At 41.8% G+C, this 14209-nt stretch overlaps 1 protein-coding gene across 1 annotated transcript in view; it reads right to left on the reverse strand.

Annotated features, from left to right (window-relative positions):
• Positions 1 to 14209, reverse strand: part of PLCB1 (phospholipase C beta 1) — an 859183-nt gene that overhangs the window by 170085 nt on the left and 674889 nt on the right. Inside the window, exons 12-14 of the mRNA XM_081559124.1 lie at positions 10705 to 10787; positions 3050 to 3134; positions 1281 to 1458 (exon numbers count right to left, since the gene is read on the reverse strand). Of these exons, the coding sequence (XP_081415250.1) occupies positions 1281 to 1458; positions 3050 to 3134; positions 10705 to 10787 (346 nt within the window). The remainder of the gene's footprint in view (positions 1 to 1280; positions 1459 to 3049; positions 3135 to 10704; positions 10788 to 14209) is intronic.

Here is a 14209-nt window from a genome sequence, read left to right on the forward strand (position 1 = left end):
CACATTATTCCATGAGGTGAATATTGCCCAACGTATTTATCTGCTGATGTGCTATTCTGAATAGTGCTGTGTTAAGCAGTTCTTGTCCATATTTCTTGGTGAACGTCTACATGCATTTTTGTTGGCTATATACCTAGGAATGGAATTCTCTGGGGCACAGGGGCTTCATATGCATCTGTTCAGTTTAGCTTCTGTAGATGCTGCCAAACACTTTTCCAAAGCCATTGTCCCAATGTTAGCTAAATTTTTATTGAAGAACTTTCTAGATTCAAGCTTAAAGTTTGCTTCACATATTCAGCCTGCAATCAGGAGATCTTCATAATGCCATCACTTCAGATCTTTTCAGACTGCCAAGATTCTGACTAGAACTGGAAAAGAGCTTAGACTAAATGACAAATAATGCAAAGGAAATGGATGACTGCTTTGAATTCTTTTTTCATCAATCACAAAAGTCTATTTCAACTTAATTCTAATATGAAAATAAATGATACTAAACATCATCTAGTAGCTCTGGTAGATAATTCAAGTAACCTTACCATTTACATTTTAAAAGAGTTCTGGAAAATATGGATGAACTGAATGACTCAGAACTCTTCAACAATGAGAATGCATTTGGTGAACATCTTGTGTCCAGATCTGTAGTTAATGTCAAGGGATCACTGTCCTGAGAAGCTTAAAATCACCTGGCTCCTCCAGAGATTATTTGGCTTATATGGCGACCTCCCCTAAATGCCCATGTCCGTGAACATCTCCTGTGTCCTGTGAATACACGGCCTGGGGGACTTTGCAGATGAGATTAGGTTAAGGACATTGAAGCAGGAGAAATTATTCCGGATTATCTGGATAGGCCCAACCGTAAAGTGAGTTCTTAAAAGCAGAGGACCTTTTCCAACTGTGGTCCTAGGGAGACATGGTGACAGAAGTGAGATAGGACCTTGCTGGCTTTGAACGTGGAGGAAGGGGGGCATGAGCCAATGGATGTGGGTGGCCTCTGGCAGCTGAAAGTGCAAGGAATAAGATTCCCTCAAGCTCCAGAAAGAGAGGCAGCCCTGCTAATGCCTGGAATTTAGCCTGGTGAGGTCACGTGGGCCTCTGCCTCTCAGAACTGGGGACGCATATGTTTGTGCAGTTTTAAACCACTGGCTTTAAAACAGAAATAGAAAACCAACACAGTTTACTGTGCCCAGGCAGAAATGTTAAAAGTCCTTCTAAGTTACCTCCAGAGCAGCAGTTCTTAAACCCACACATAACAGAGAAATGAGAGTCTACCAGCCCCTCACCGGCTCCTGGGGATGAGGGCTCAAACACACTGGAGGAGTCGCTGTATGTGTTGGAAGCTTGTTCTGAGAGCTTCTTTTTGCCACTTCCTTCTGACGTCTTGTGTGATTTCTTCTTATTTTTCACCAAAATTTTGTACATTAAATCCATAGGACTTGGAAGGGGAACTCCAGACTCCAACTAACAGAAAGAAACGCACATTCTTTTAAAAACACTGGCCTTTCCTTTCAGATTCTCTCCCCCAACCCAAGGACTGCATTAGCTACCACAAGCTTCTAGATTGTTCTTTACTACCTTCAACACAGCTCATTAAAATATCTTATGTAGGGGCTGGTTCATAGCTCTTCCTTTTTTCACATGAAAGGTATATTTTAAATACTGTGCCCTTTATTTTTCCATACGAAATCTACACGAATACAGCCATAGACATGTATTGGGTGACTTGGCCTGCTAGCCTAAAGTTTCATGAGTTTTCTGATGGACCCTATGAATCCAATCGGAGAAGGCAATGGCACCCCACTCCAGTACCCTTGCCTGGAAAATCCCATAGACAGAGGAGCCTGGCAGGCTACAGTCCATGGGGTCGCTAAGAGTCGGACACGACTAAGTGACTTCACTTTCACTTCTCCCTTTCTTGCACTGGAGAAGGAAATGGCAACCCACTCCAGTATTCTTGCCTGGAGAATCCCAGGGACGGCGGAGCCTGGTGGGCTGCCATCTATGGGGTCGCACAGAGTCAGACACGACTGAAGCGACTTAGCAGCATGAATCCAACTATTTTGATTTAGAACAGATTGGAAGGCCTTGGCTTGGATTATCAAAGGATGGCAACCAGTTACAGTGTGACTCCTGCCAGGAAGATGGCAAAGACAGGCAGGAGCTTCTGGGAAATTCATCAGAACCCACTTTTCACATGATGCAGTTTAAAAGCAGAAAAGTCCCCATCCTGGCATGAGACTGTTAAGTGGCACATCTTCTTGGCCTCAGCAGAAGTGGACTGGGTGGCTTCAGATTTACCAACTGCCCTGAGATTCAAGCTGTTTGCAAGCCTTCTTTCTAGTGTATTCAGCTTGTACATCTAATGAGAAAAATCAATTTCCCATGAGAAGGTTATTATATATTATACCAGAGATCATGTGTGCAAGTCTCAAGACAGGTTATTTTTAGAAAGTCTATGAGCTCCTGTAAGAGGGTCCTCGATTCTTCACTTGCAACCAGTCTGGGGACTGGTGTGAAAACAGGAGAGATGGGTGGAGACTGGGGAAGGGGCTGAGGAGGGAAGAGGCTACGAGACCATCTTTCTGCTGCTTTCCTTCCCGAAGCAGGGATACGACCACAGCAACAGAGAGCCTGGATTCTGCTGGGCACATGCAAGAAAGAGAAGCGTGGCCAGCAGGGGCAGGCTGGAATGTCCCTGCACCGCCTTCAACTCCTGTTTATCTGGCCCGCGTCTTTCACAGGGGCACGGTGACGTTCCTGGAGGTCAGAGCCTGCGCCCTGGGTCTCCCTCTGTGGGCGGATGGTGTGGTGGGGATTTTGCAGGCCCAGCTGGCTCTCGAGGGGCAGGGAGTGGAGGAGGGTGAGGGCAGTGGAGGAGTCAGACGGGGGTCTGCCCCCCTCAAGGGCTCCCTGCCAGCCTCCCTGGCCAGAGCGCTCACGGTCAACTGCGTGACTCACAGCAAGAGACAGACACACGGAGCGGGCTAAGGGAGCCCCCTAACCCAGTCATAGGGAGGCATGCGCTCCTGCTGGATGAGCTCAGAACGCTTACCGGGTACTTGTCCAGCGGCTCCATGAGAAGGGCGTCGCCGAAGATGAGTCTGCAGTACTCCGCCATCTTGGCCTGCTGCTTCGGCCTGAGGGGAGAGAGGCAGAAGCGGGCGGGTGATGCAAAGAGGCGCGTCAGCATGGCTGCACGGTACCAGTCACAGACAGACGGCATTTCTTCCCCTTACCCGCCGGGACGGCTTTCATCTTTCTAAATCCCTGCTTGCAATTCCCACTTGTGTGGACTTGAATGCCACAGGCAGGTGGAGAGAGGAGGCTCTTCCACCGTGGACACAGATGGAGGGGACAGCAGGTCACCTGCCTCTTCCGGGATGCTTGAATGTCTCAGTGTCAGAGACTCAGTCCCTTTTGGTTAACTTCCCAATTCTAAGTCTGCCAGATACTCGGGGGTAGAACTCATTCATGACTCTTGTGAATTTTTGGGTGAGATTTGTCTAACAGACAGAGCTGCACTGCAAAGAAGTATTTACAAGGAGGTGAAGAAACAGAGGAGAGGGAGGAAGGCAGACAGAGAAAAAGAGAGAATCTAAAAATGCAGAAGCGAAAAGGCTGACAGGCAGAAGTGTGTCCACTTGGGAAAGGGCACTGAAGGAAAGACAAGAGAAGCAGGCATCTTGGGGAAGGGTGTCTGCAGCCCTTTTGTGCACAAGAGGGGAGCAAAGGTGGTGTCAGCCTGATGAGGTGCCAGGGAGAACTCGGTCTGATGGGAAAAGGCTGGAGCTGTTGAGTTGGTTGAGCTGAGTTCCAGGCTCTCAACCTCTCAGGATCTATAAAAAGTAGAGGAAAATAATTGTTCTTGGAAAGGGGCAGAGGATGCTGAGGTGATGAAGTGAAGTAATAGATGCAAACACCTTTGAAGTGGAAGATGATCCCAGTGCTGCAAGGCAGCCTCTGCCAGCTAGACCGGATGAATGAGAGCCTGCTCATGTATAAACAGAGTTGATAGGAGGGAACATCCATAATCTTTCAAAACTGCTTCCCTTGACCTTTTAAAAAGCCATTCTCATTCTGTAGGATGTTAAATATCATTATAAAGGTATCCAATTCCATCAGGTTTTATGGACTGTGATTTTGATCTACAGGCTGTTGGACTTGATTTCCAATAGTTGTTTCTACCTGCTGCAATGTTAATACATTTTAGCAGAACTGGGGCTGTAGTAAGAATAAGTAAGTGATAAAACTTCTTTACTACAGTTCAAATTGATTAACAAATGTAATTCTAATTTTCATTCCTTTTACCATGACTATTATACCTGGATCATGGACTGTGCTTTTTCCTGGGAAGGGGGATGTTTTGGGGTTTCAAATCATATTGCAGTGGATCCATAGGGAAAGCACTCTTCATATCCCCTTTCTAAAAAGCATGTATTTGGAGGAGGTGTTAAATGAGTTCTCTGGGCTTCACATTCAAGCTCAAGTTCACTACCTTCTTGGACTGCAAGGGAAGGCAAAGCAGAGCTTCACAGAACTTGCAAAACTCTACATGACAACTCCCAAATTCTCATCACACCCGTTTTGGCCAGTTGGGGATTATCCTGTGCGACTCACGCAGCCTTTGGAATATCCTGCAGTTCTCCCAGCAGTATCACCGATGGAGGAAACCCTGCCAACTGAAGAACTGATCCTAAAAAGCACGGGGAGTGGTTGTTAAAGGATAACGTGTTATAGTTGAGGGACAAGCAGAAAAGTGGCTGATTTGGCAGAGCATCCCTAGGCATTCACAGTTCAGACACCTTTGCCCAAAAGACAGCTGGTCCCAGGGCTCCACCAAGCCAGCGGGCTCTGCAGCTGTAGATGAGACAAGCCCATTGAGTCTGGGCCTACATGTTCCATGCTGCCCTGGGGTTGTCCAGGTGAGTGGAATGGGTTGCCATCCCCTCCTTCAGTGAACCACAGTTTGTTAGAACTTTTCACTATGACTCGTCTGTCTTGGGTGGCCCTGCGCTGCGTGGCTCCCAGCTTCATTGAGTTACACAAGCCCCTACACTACAGCAAGGCTGTGGTCCATGAACAATAACAACATGAATAACAACGACAACTATACTTTCCAGGCTGCACAAAAGAAACTGTCCAACCCTTCCACTTCACTTTCATGGAATGATGCTATTAAGTGGAGTTTTGCTGTTCCAAGTGTGGTCCACAGATCAGCAGCATCAATACGGCTTGGAGCTGGTTAGAAAAGCAGATTCAAGGCCTCTTGGGAAGACAGGAAAGTTCCATGTTGGAATCTCAGGTTCTGAGTCAGAAAGGAGGGAAAGAAGGGAGCAGGGCTCTGGGGTCTCAAGAGGACCCCTCTGGAGGATTCTCATATACACTCAAGTTGGAGAACCACTGTGATGGGTGAACTAACTCACCAGGTTCCTCAAGGATGTCACTTTCCTTGAGGGTTGGAACTTGAGAACCCCAAGTTCCTTCGCTCAGAAGCCTAGAGTGAAAAGGAAGGATTTATTCCCTAACAGCCTGCTTTTGGGATTTCTAGTGGAGCTGTATTCTCAATCTTAGAGGAACTTTGGGGTGATGTTCCAGGTGTCCCTAAACAGGTGGCAGGTAGACTCTGTCCTCTGTCATGCAGTCCCTAAATCAGACCCTGGGGAGGATTTTGCTAAACCAAAATCTTACTTGATTCCACCTGGGCTTTTAATGCTTCAGGTGCCAGAGCCCTGTCCCCAGGCCCCTGATTCACTGAGCTGGCAGTAGAGCCTTGGAACTTGCATTTGTAATAAGCCTGCAGGTTAATGAACCTTGGTATTTAGAGATGTGCTCTAACACTTCACCAAATCACCTGGGGTCTTAAGAAAATGAAGATTCCAAGGCAAAGACTGGGGGCGGGGGCTGAGATCCTGCATTTCTAACAAGCTCCCTGATCATGTAGATGCTGCTGGTCTATGGATCAACCACACTTTGGAGAGCAAGGATCTGTGTCTGACCTAAACTCTAAAAGCTGCTTCACCATAAGCCAAGATGGGGAGAACAAGAGGCAGGTATCCAAGGATAAAGGAAAATGTGTTTGATGTGTTTGAAGATCAAACACACATGCCCATCTGGCAGGGAACCTAACTGGAACAGAAAGCAAACTGAGCAGAAGAATTCAGAGGAGGACAAAGCAACTTTAATTGTGGGTCATAATTGCAGAAACAAGACATTACATTTGCCATGAGAGAGCCAAAAAAAAAAAAAAAAATCTTAAAGCATTTAGAACATCAACACTGGCTACCATGGAGATAAAGGGAGAGGAAATATCCACAAATACATTTTGAGGTTCAGGCCACACCAGACCCATATGGATATGTTAAAACATCAGCAAGGTGATCAGTTTTCTGACAAAGGAGCAAGCCCACATCATCCAAGTTGAACTAAACCAACCTCCTTCTCTATATATGAAATATGTATGAAGGATTTACAAATACTTCCTATATATGAAGGATTTACAACTGCTGCCAATTAAGGACTTCATCCAAAATCTCACATTCTCTGTGGCTGAACCAGATGTGGTGATTTCTTCACTTGAGTGTAGTGGAGAATTCTTTTAGTGAAAATGCTAGTTTACAAATTACAAATTAGGTGGCCCATCAATTAACTGGGACTTGTAAAAAAATATGATTCAAAGTCTCACTTATACAAATTCAAATACAGGTGTGGAGGTGAAGCTCAAGAATTCTGCATTTTATGGGACTGTGATATAGCAGGTGGAAGACAAGTTGTCAGCTGCTCATGGCAGATTTCTCCTTGTTGCTCATTGATAGGTAGTTTCAAATATTGGGAGAGAAAACCAAAAAAATTCAAAGGTTACCTTCTTTTTTCCAATGTGGGTTTGTTTTGAAGACATGGCTCAAGTGAGCTGGGTCCAGGGTTCTGATTCTGGCATTTTGTATACACAGCACAAAGGAGAAAAAAATAACTGTTGCTAGAGATGGCATATAGGTTTCAGATGTTCAATTTTCTCTGGGTGTGTGACAGTCCTCCCAGGAAAGAATTGTAGCTGAATGATGTTGATATGTGTGTGAGGCTCAAGGACAATGGAAATAGGAAGCAGAAAACTTCCTCCCACAATAGAATTCAGCATCTCAGGATTTCACTACCATTCCATCATCTCAGTGGTTTGGGATCAATATCATAGCATCCTAGGAAGGCTGTTTTCCTGATTTCTTTTGTTATTCATTCATTATTAATGAACTTTTAGCAGCTCAATTTCTCATTTTTTTCAACCTGAAAGGGCTGTATTAGGGGACAATCTTTTTTATTTTATGTCCAATGTAGATTTAGTTTTCATGCTCAGTTTGGCTCTCTGTATGATTGGGGTTGAAGACTTAAATATGCTGTGGTTAAGGTCATGAGCCACAAATACGTGACCACTTGCAGGCTGTTGCTTTGTGGGATACTCTGCTTGTCTTTATCCATGTTTGGAATGCTCACGATCCTTTGGTTTAGGCTTGGGGGTGGTGTTGCTTAAACAGATGAGTTTTGAAGCCACATTAACCAAATTTAAATCCCCACTCTCACATTGTAGCTGCATGGCCTTGGGCAAGGTACTCAGCCTCTTTGGGATTCAGTTTCATCACTTGTAAAATATGGATAATGATAAAATATTTATTCCTAGGAGCACCTGGGTTTGTGGTGAGTTTACATGAGCTAATGCTTGGAACCTTGCTTGGCACATAACATATAGTCAATAAATATTAGCTGTTGTTTTGTTTGTGGTGCTGGTGGTTGTTGATGCCTCTCTGGCTACATGGCAAAGCCCAGTGACACTTGAGGGTGGACACTCAAGGGTATGACATTCAAGGATGGTACCAGAACTTTTCATTTTGTCTAGTTTATATAGAAATGTTTCTTGAAGAAAATGAATGCACTAGACTTAGAGATATTTCTGCAAAAAGGAAATGACACATCAATCTTTCCAGGAAGTACGGTTCTTGAAAAAAAGGTGCTAAGGCATTGTTAGAGCCCAGTTAAAAATAGCCCAATTACAAATCACTGCAGATGGTGATTGCAGCCATGAAATGAAAAGATGCTTATTCCTTGGAAGGACAGTTATGACCAACCTAGACAGCATATTAAAAAGCAGAGACATTACTTTGTCATCAAAGGTCCATCTAGTCAAAGCTATGGTTTTTCCAGTGTTCATGTATCGTTGTGAGAGTTGGACTATAAAGAAAGCTGAGCGCCAAAGAATTGATGCTTTTGAACTGTGGTGTTGGAGAAGACTCTTGAGAGTCCCTTGGACTGCAAGGAGATCCAACCAGTCCATCCTGAAGGAAATCAGTCCTGGGTGTTCATTGGAAGGACTGATGTTGAAGCTGAAACTCCAATACTTGGGCCACCTGATGCAAAGAGCTGACTCATATGAAAAGACCCTGATGCTGGGAAGGATTGAGGGCAGGAGGAGAAGGGGATGACAGAGGAAGAGATGGTTGGATGGCATCACCAACTCAACGGACATGGCCCTGGGTGGACTCAGGGAGTTGGTGATGGACAGCGAGGCCTGGCATGCTGCGGTTCATGGGGTTGCAAAGAGTCGGACACAACTGAGCAACTGACCTGAACTGAACTGAACAAATAGATGGGCTGTGATGAGGAAAGTCACATGCACATCAGAGTTGTCACAGCAAGTAAAGTACTAAATACAACTAGAGAGGTTCTCCTTTTATTAGAAAAGAAATTGCAATGAAACAGGATAAATGCTTTTCTCTCCAGTTGCCCCTCAGGAATGCAGGGGTGCTAGAAAAACTATGTGCCAAATGATTACATTATTCACTGGATGGTTGTTTGCTAATGAAATAGAGTCATGAGCTGGTAAATGTAGTATGGATTTCCCGAGGGCAAACTAGAAATACAGATAATTATAATTTGGTTACTTCTAAATAAGATCTCTCTCCACATATATACACAATGATTTAACTACTCTGAAATTGCTGAAGCTGAAATTTGGTCACTACCTAACGGTCCCATTGCTTCATGGCAGATTGATGGGGAAACAGTGGAAACAGTGGCTGACTTTATTTTTCTGGGCTCCAAAATCACTGCAGATGGTGATTGCAGCCATGAAATTAAAAGACACTTACTCCTTGGAAGGAAAGTTATGACCAACCTAGACAGCATATTGAAAAGCAGAGACATTACTTTGCCAACAAAGGTCCGTCTAGTCAAGGCTATGGTTTTTCCAGTGGTCATGTATGGATGTGAGAGTTGGACTATAAAGAAAGCTGAGTGCCAAAGAATTGATGCTTTTGAACTGTGGCATTGGAGAAGACTCTTGAGAGTCCCTTGGACTGCAAGGAGATCCAACCCATCCATCCTAAAGGAAATCAGTCCTGGGTGTTCATTGGAAGGACTGATGTTGAAGCTGAAACTCCAATACTTGGGCCACCTGATGCGAAGAGCTGACTCATTTGAAAAGACCCTGATGCTGGGAAAGACTGAAGACAGGAGGAGAAGGGGATGACAGAAGATGAGATGGTTGGATGGCTTCATTGACTCGATGGACATAGGTTTGGGTGGACTCAGGGAGTTGGTGATGGACAGGGAGGCCTGGAGTTCTGCAGTTCATGGGGTTGTAAAGAGTTGGACATGACTGAGCGACTGAACTGAACTGGTTCTTTAAGGTTTAGTGAATTCTTTAAGAATTAGTGAATTGAAGCCTGTTTTGCAAATCAGTGGGACAAAGGGAATCAGTGGCCGGGAAAAGATTTTCTACTGCATGGAGGATCAAAAGGGATCTAAGAAATCTGTGGGCCAACTTGGGATAGGTGTTGTAGGCTTTTAGTGGAGAAAATTGGCTTAGGTGATAGCTTAGGTGGTTGAATGAAACAGAGAGCTTCCCAAATGCTCTTTTGGGCAGTGATGGTCACTACTAGTGACCATAGTGTCTGACTAGCCTTCAGACATTAATTCCAAAGACTAGTATTTTAGTTTCTTGAATTTTGACTCAATGTAGATGAGAATCTTTCATGTTGAGGCTCTTTAGATTGAGTAACTGTATGATAAATTAATATGCATATATCTGATGTAAAGGTGCCTAACTGTGATCCTTTGTAATGAATGAAAGAGGTAAGTAAAAATTACCTATTTTTTATGTGGCTCAGCAAAAAACTCACGTTGTTTTGAAATAAAATATTTACAAATATTAGCAAATGGGAAACCAACAAAAATAGGAAGGAGGGAGAATTTAGTGGTCTGAGTTCTGTGTAAGTCCAAAGTGGCAAAATATAATTAATATATTTAACTCACCCTCCATCAGCTCTAGTGTGTACAGAACCAGCCATGTTAGGGTGGCAAAACTAACTATAAATTTGCACACAGTAGAAAGAGCTAATGAAGGAGGGTTATAAGAGCAGCTACTGAAATAGAGACATGTATTATATAAGGAAATGGGTTTCATTTCACTGTAAAAAGAGGAGTCCTTAATTTAAAATCCTATCCTGGCAAGAAAATAGATTCTACAAGTCCAATGGATCATTCTAATGTTAATAAAATTTAAACCAATGAATCCCATCATATACAGGTGAACATGTGCCACTTAATATACAGCTTAACTGGGGAATACCATTAATAATGGCAAATATCTTAAACCTGATTAACAATGATTAAACATGCTCTATTTGGAGAAAAGACCCCCTATTGAATGTGCTGAATACTTACGAATCCACATGGTTCTCAAATGAAAGCAGAATTGGAAAAGGTGAAGTCTTAAATGCACATTCAGCAATGGCTTCGATCACTTCCTGAAAATGAGAACATATATATTCAATAAGCCAGAAGTTTAATGTGTCTATTTTTTTTAAGTTATACCCTTTAATACCATTGTCTTTTTCATTCATTGAATTGTATCAAATGGCCTAAAATGGCTAGAGGGGGTTTGCAGGCTGCTGGATTGTAAATTTTATTACTCTTATCTTAGCAAGATAAAAGAAAGAAAACTGGATTTGGGTGGAGGGGAGTCATAATTGTGAAGAGGAATTGTTCTCCTCTTTGTTAATTACATTTTTTTAAAAAAATAATGAAAGGAATCTAATCTCATTATAAGTATTTTGGACAAAGAGAAGGCAAAATTTTTCACCCATAAATTCACTGCAGGCATTTTGTTATATTTATTTCTATGTTTGTTTCTCATGTATTTGCATAACTTATTTTTTAATTATAGTAAATATTTTATTTGTATTTTAATATTGTTATGAGACATAATTCATCCAAAATATACAGCTGAAAATTTTTAATATTCACACTTTGCAATCATTACCCCAATCTAAGTTAAGACATTTTTATCACCAAATCATTGAGCCACATTTTTATCATTGAGCCTACTCTCAGGGTTCATCCATTCTGTAATATGTGTCAGTACTTCATTTTTCAATCTATTTTTTTTTTTAATGTATAGGTCACAGCTTTACTATCTGTATAGAGTTTTAGGGAGTGGCAATATCATAATTTATTTAACCATTACCCAATTGTTGGGCAGGCATATTTTAAGAGCTATCATTCAAATAGGTCTCCAAAGAACCTCTTCATTTTTTCCCTTAAATTTTGAATTATTTTTAAAGAATGAGTTCTCAGAAGGGGAATTATTAAATTAAAAATAGGAATTTTTTCCAGTCTCCTGTGTTTCTCCAAATTACTTTTCATCTTAGACTGCCTAGAATAATAGATCAGCTTTCAATGCATATTCACAAACTTTGGACATTATTTTTTTCAAAATGTCTTCCTTATTGAGTAGGTATTAAAGGATGGATCTCATTTATTTTTAATTTTATCACTGTCAATACTCTTGTGGCTTCACATCCTTTTTTTTTTTTTTAATTTTGATTGCATTTATTCTTCACATCTTCTTCTTCCAAGTGGGAATTTTCACTCTGATTTCTTATACCTGAGGCCTTTCCATTATCTTCTCTACCTTCCTTAAAGAAATCATAGCTTGCTTGCTATCCATGCCAGAAAGCTATTTCTCTGGCTGCAGAGTATAAATAAGGATTTCTAATTCTGGACTGCATTTGCATATATCCTCTAAGAAGGAATTGACTGCATGGAGCAAAAGAATCACTCACTGTTTCTTAAGAGTGAATTCACAGATTGCCTTTCATACATTATTTTAGTTGATACCATCAAAAATAAGTGTACTATAAATAGCAAGCAATGGTCAGATTTTAAACTCTTTATTTGATTTATTTGAGTGTAGGTTTTGGATTCAAACAGGCTTGTATTTGAATCCTTCTTCTTAGACTTACAAGCTGTGTGACCTTGAGAAAAATCACTTAATACCTCTGTACATTTAGCTTGCTGGCCTGCAAAGTGGGAGTAATAAGCCTCATTCCACAACCTTGTTGTGAGGATGCAGAGAGAGGAGGTAAAGGATGCAGCTCGTGATGGGCAGATAATCTCAAGGGAACCGAGGTTACTCACCTTGCTGATGCCTCCCTCTCCATTCACCCTAAACCCAACTAATACAAACATAGCTGCCATTAGATAAGCAGTTACATGCCAGACAAAGATCTTATCTCATGCCATAAACAGTCCCTAAGGAAAATACTAGCCCTCATCTTACAGATTATAAAATGAAAACTCAGAGATATTAATCAATATGCCCAAGGTCACAGAGAAGAGAGTCCAAGAAACCCATGAAAGTCTGTCTGACTGTAGAGTTTGTGCTCTTAACTATTTTGGTAACTCCCATGAAGCTAATGACCTTAGCCAGCTAAGATCAAAGCCATCAAAAGAATTGCACGGCACTAGTCACAACAGCCAAGACATGGAAAAAACCTAAATGTCTGTTGACAGATGAATGGATAAAGAAGATGTGGTATGTATATACAATGGAATATTACTCAGCCATAAAAAGAACAAAATAATGTCTTTTGCAGCAACATGCATGCAACTAGAGGTTATAGTACTAAGTAAATCAGAAAAAGACAAATACCATATGATATCACTTTATATAGAGAGTCTAAAATATGGCACAAATGAACCTATCTATGAAACAGAAACAGACTCACAGACATAGAGATCAAACTTGTGGCTGCCAAAGGGGAGAAGAGAGAGAGAGAGGGGTGGATGGAGAATTTGGGGTTGGTAGATGCAAACTATTACTTATAGAATGGATAAACAACAAGATCCTACTGTATAGCACAGGAACTGTATCTAATCTCCTGGGATATGCCATAATGGGAAAGAATCTAAAAAAAGAATGTATATATGTATATTACTGAGTCATATTGTATAATAGAGATTGGCAAAACACTGTAAATCAACTATACTTCAATAATAAAAAAAAGAATTGCAAATAGGTGTCATAAGGGAAGTGGGTATCAAGTATGGGGGAAAAAAGGGGCTAGGTTTTGTTTATTTTCTAAATTTGGCACTGTTTTATTGGCCACAGGCAAAGCACATGAGAGCCACTCTTGATTCCTCTTTCTATCACATCTTTTAATTCATCTGTAATCATGTCCAAATATATATTTGGAATATAACCAAATATTAGCACCTCTACCTCTATCATTCTGGTCCAAAAATCCTTGTAATAACTGCTGGTGTATATTTTGTCATCATCCCCATATATTCACTCCCCTTGCTGTGATATCTGTTGATAGTGGGCATGGCCTTGTGTTTTGTTTTGATTGCTGAAATGCGTGTGAAAATGACACATGGTTTTGTTGAACGAGGTCTTAAAAGAGCCATCTTGGTTTTTGGCATTTTTCTTTTCTGATTGCAAGGAGCCTGGTGATATCTCAGGTTGGAGCTGCTTTTTCTGTATGGACTACAGATAAGAGCAAGGAGAGATAAGAAAGCCTTCCTCAGTGATCAATGCAAAGTAATAGAGGAAAACAACAGAATGGGAAAGACTAGAGATCTCTTCAAGAAAATTAGAGATACCAAGGGAATATTTCATGCAAAGATGGGCATAATAAAGGAGAGAAATGGTATGGACCTAACAGAAGCAGAAGGTATTAAGAACAGGTGGCAAAAAATACACAGAAGACCTACACAAAAAAGATCTTCATGACCCAGATAACCACGATGGTGTGATCACTCACCTAGGGCCAGACATCCTGGAGTGCAGAGTCAAGTGGGCCTTAGGAAGTCACTACGGACAAAGCTAGAGGAGGTGATGGAATTCCAGTTGAGCTATTTCAAATCCTGAAAGATGATGCTGTGA

Source organism: Giraffa tippelskirchi, chromosome 13, assembly GCF_054371585.1.
Source record: "Giraffa tippelskirchi isolate mGirTip1 chromosome 13, T2T-mGirTip1v1.2.pri, whole genome shotgun sequence".
Taxonomy (NCBI): domain Eukaryota; kingdom Metazoa; phylum Chordata; class Mammalia; order Artiodactyla; family Giraffidae; genus Giraffa; species Giraffa tippelskirchi.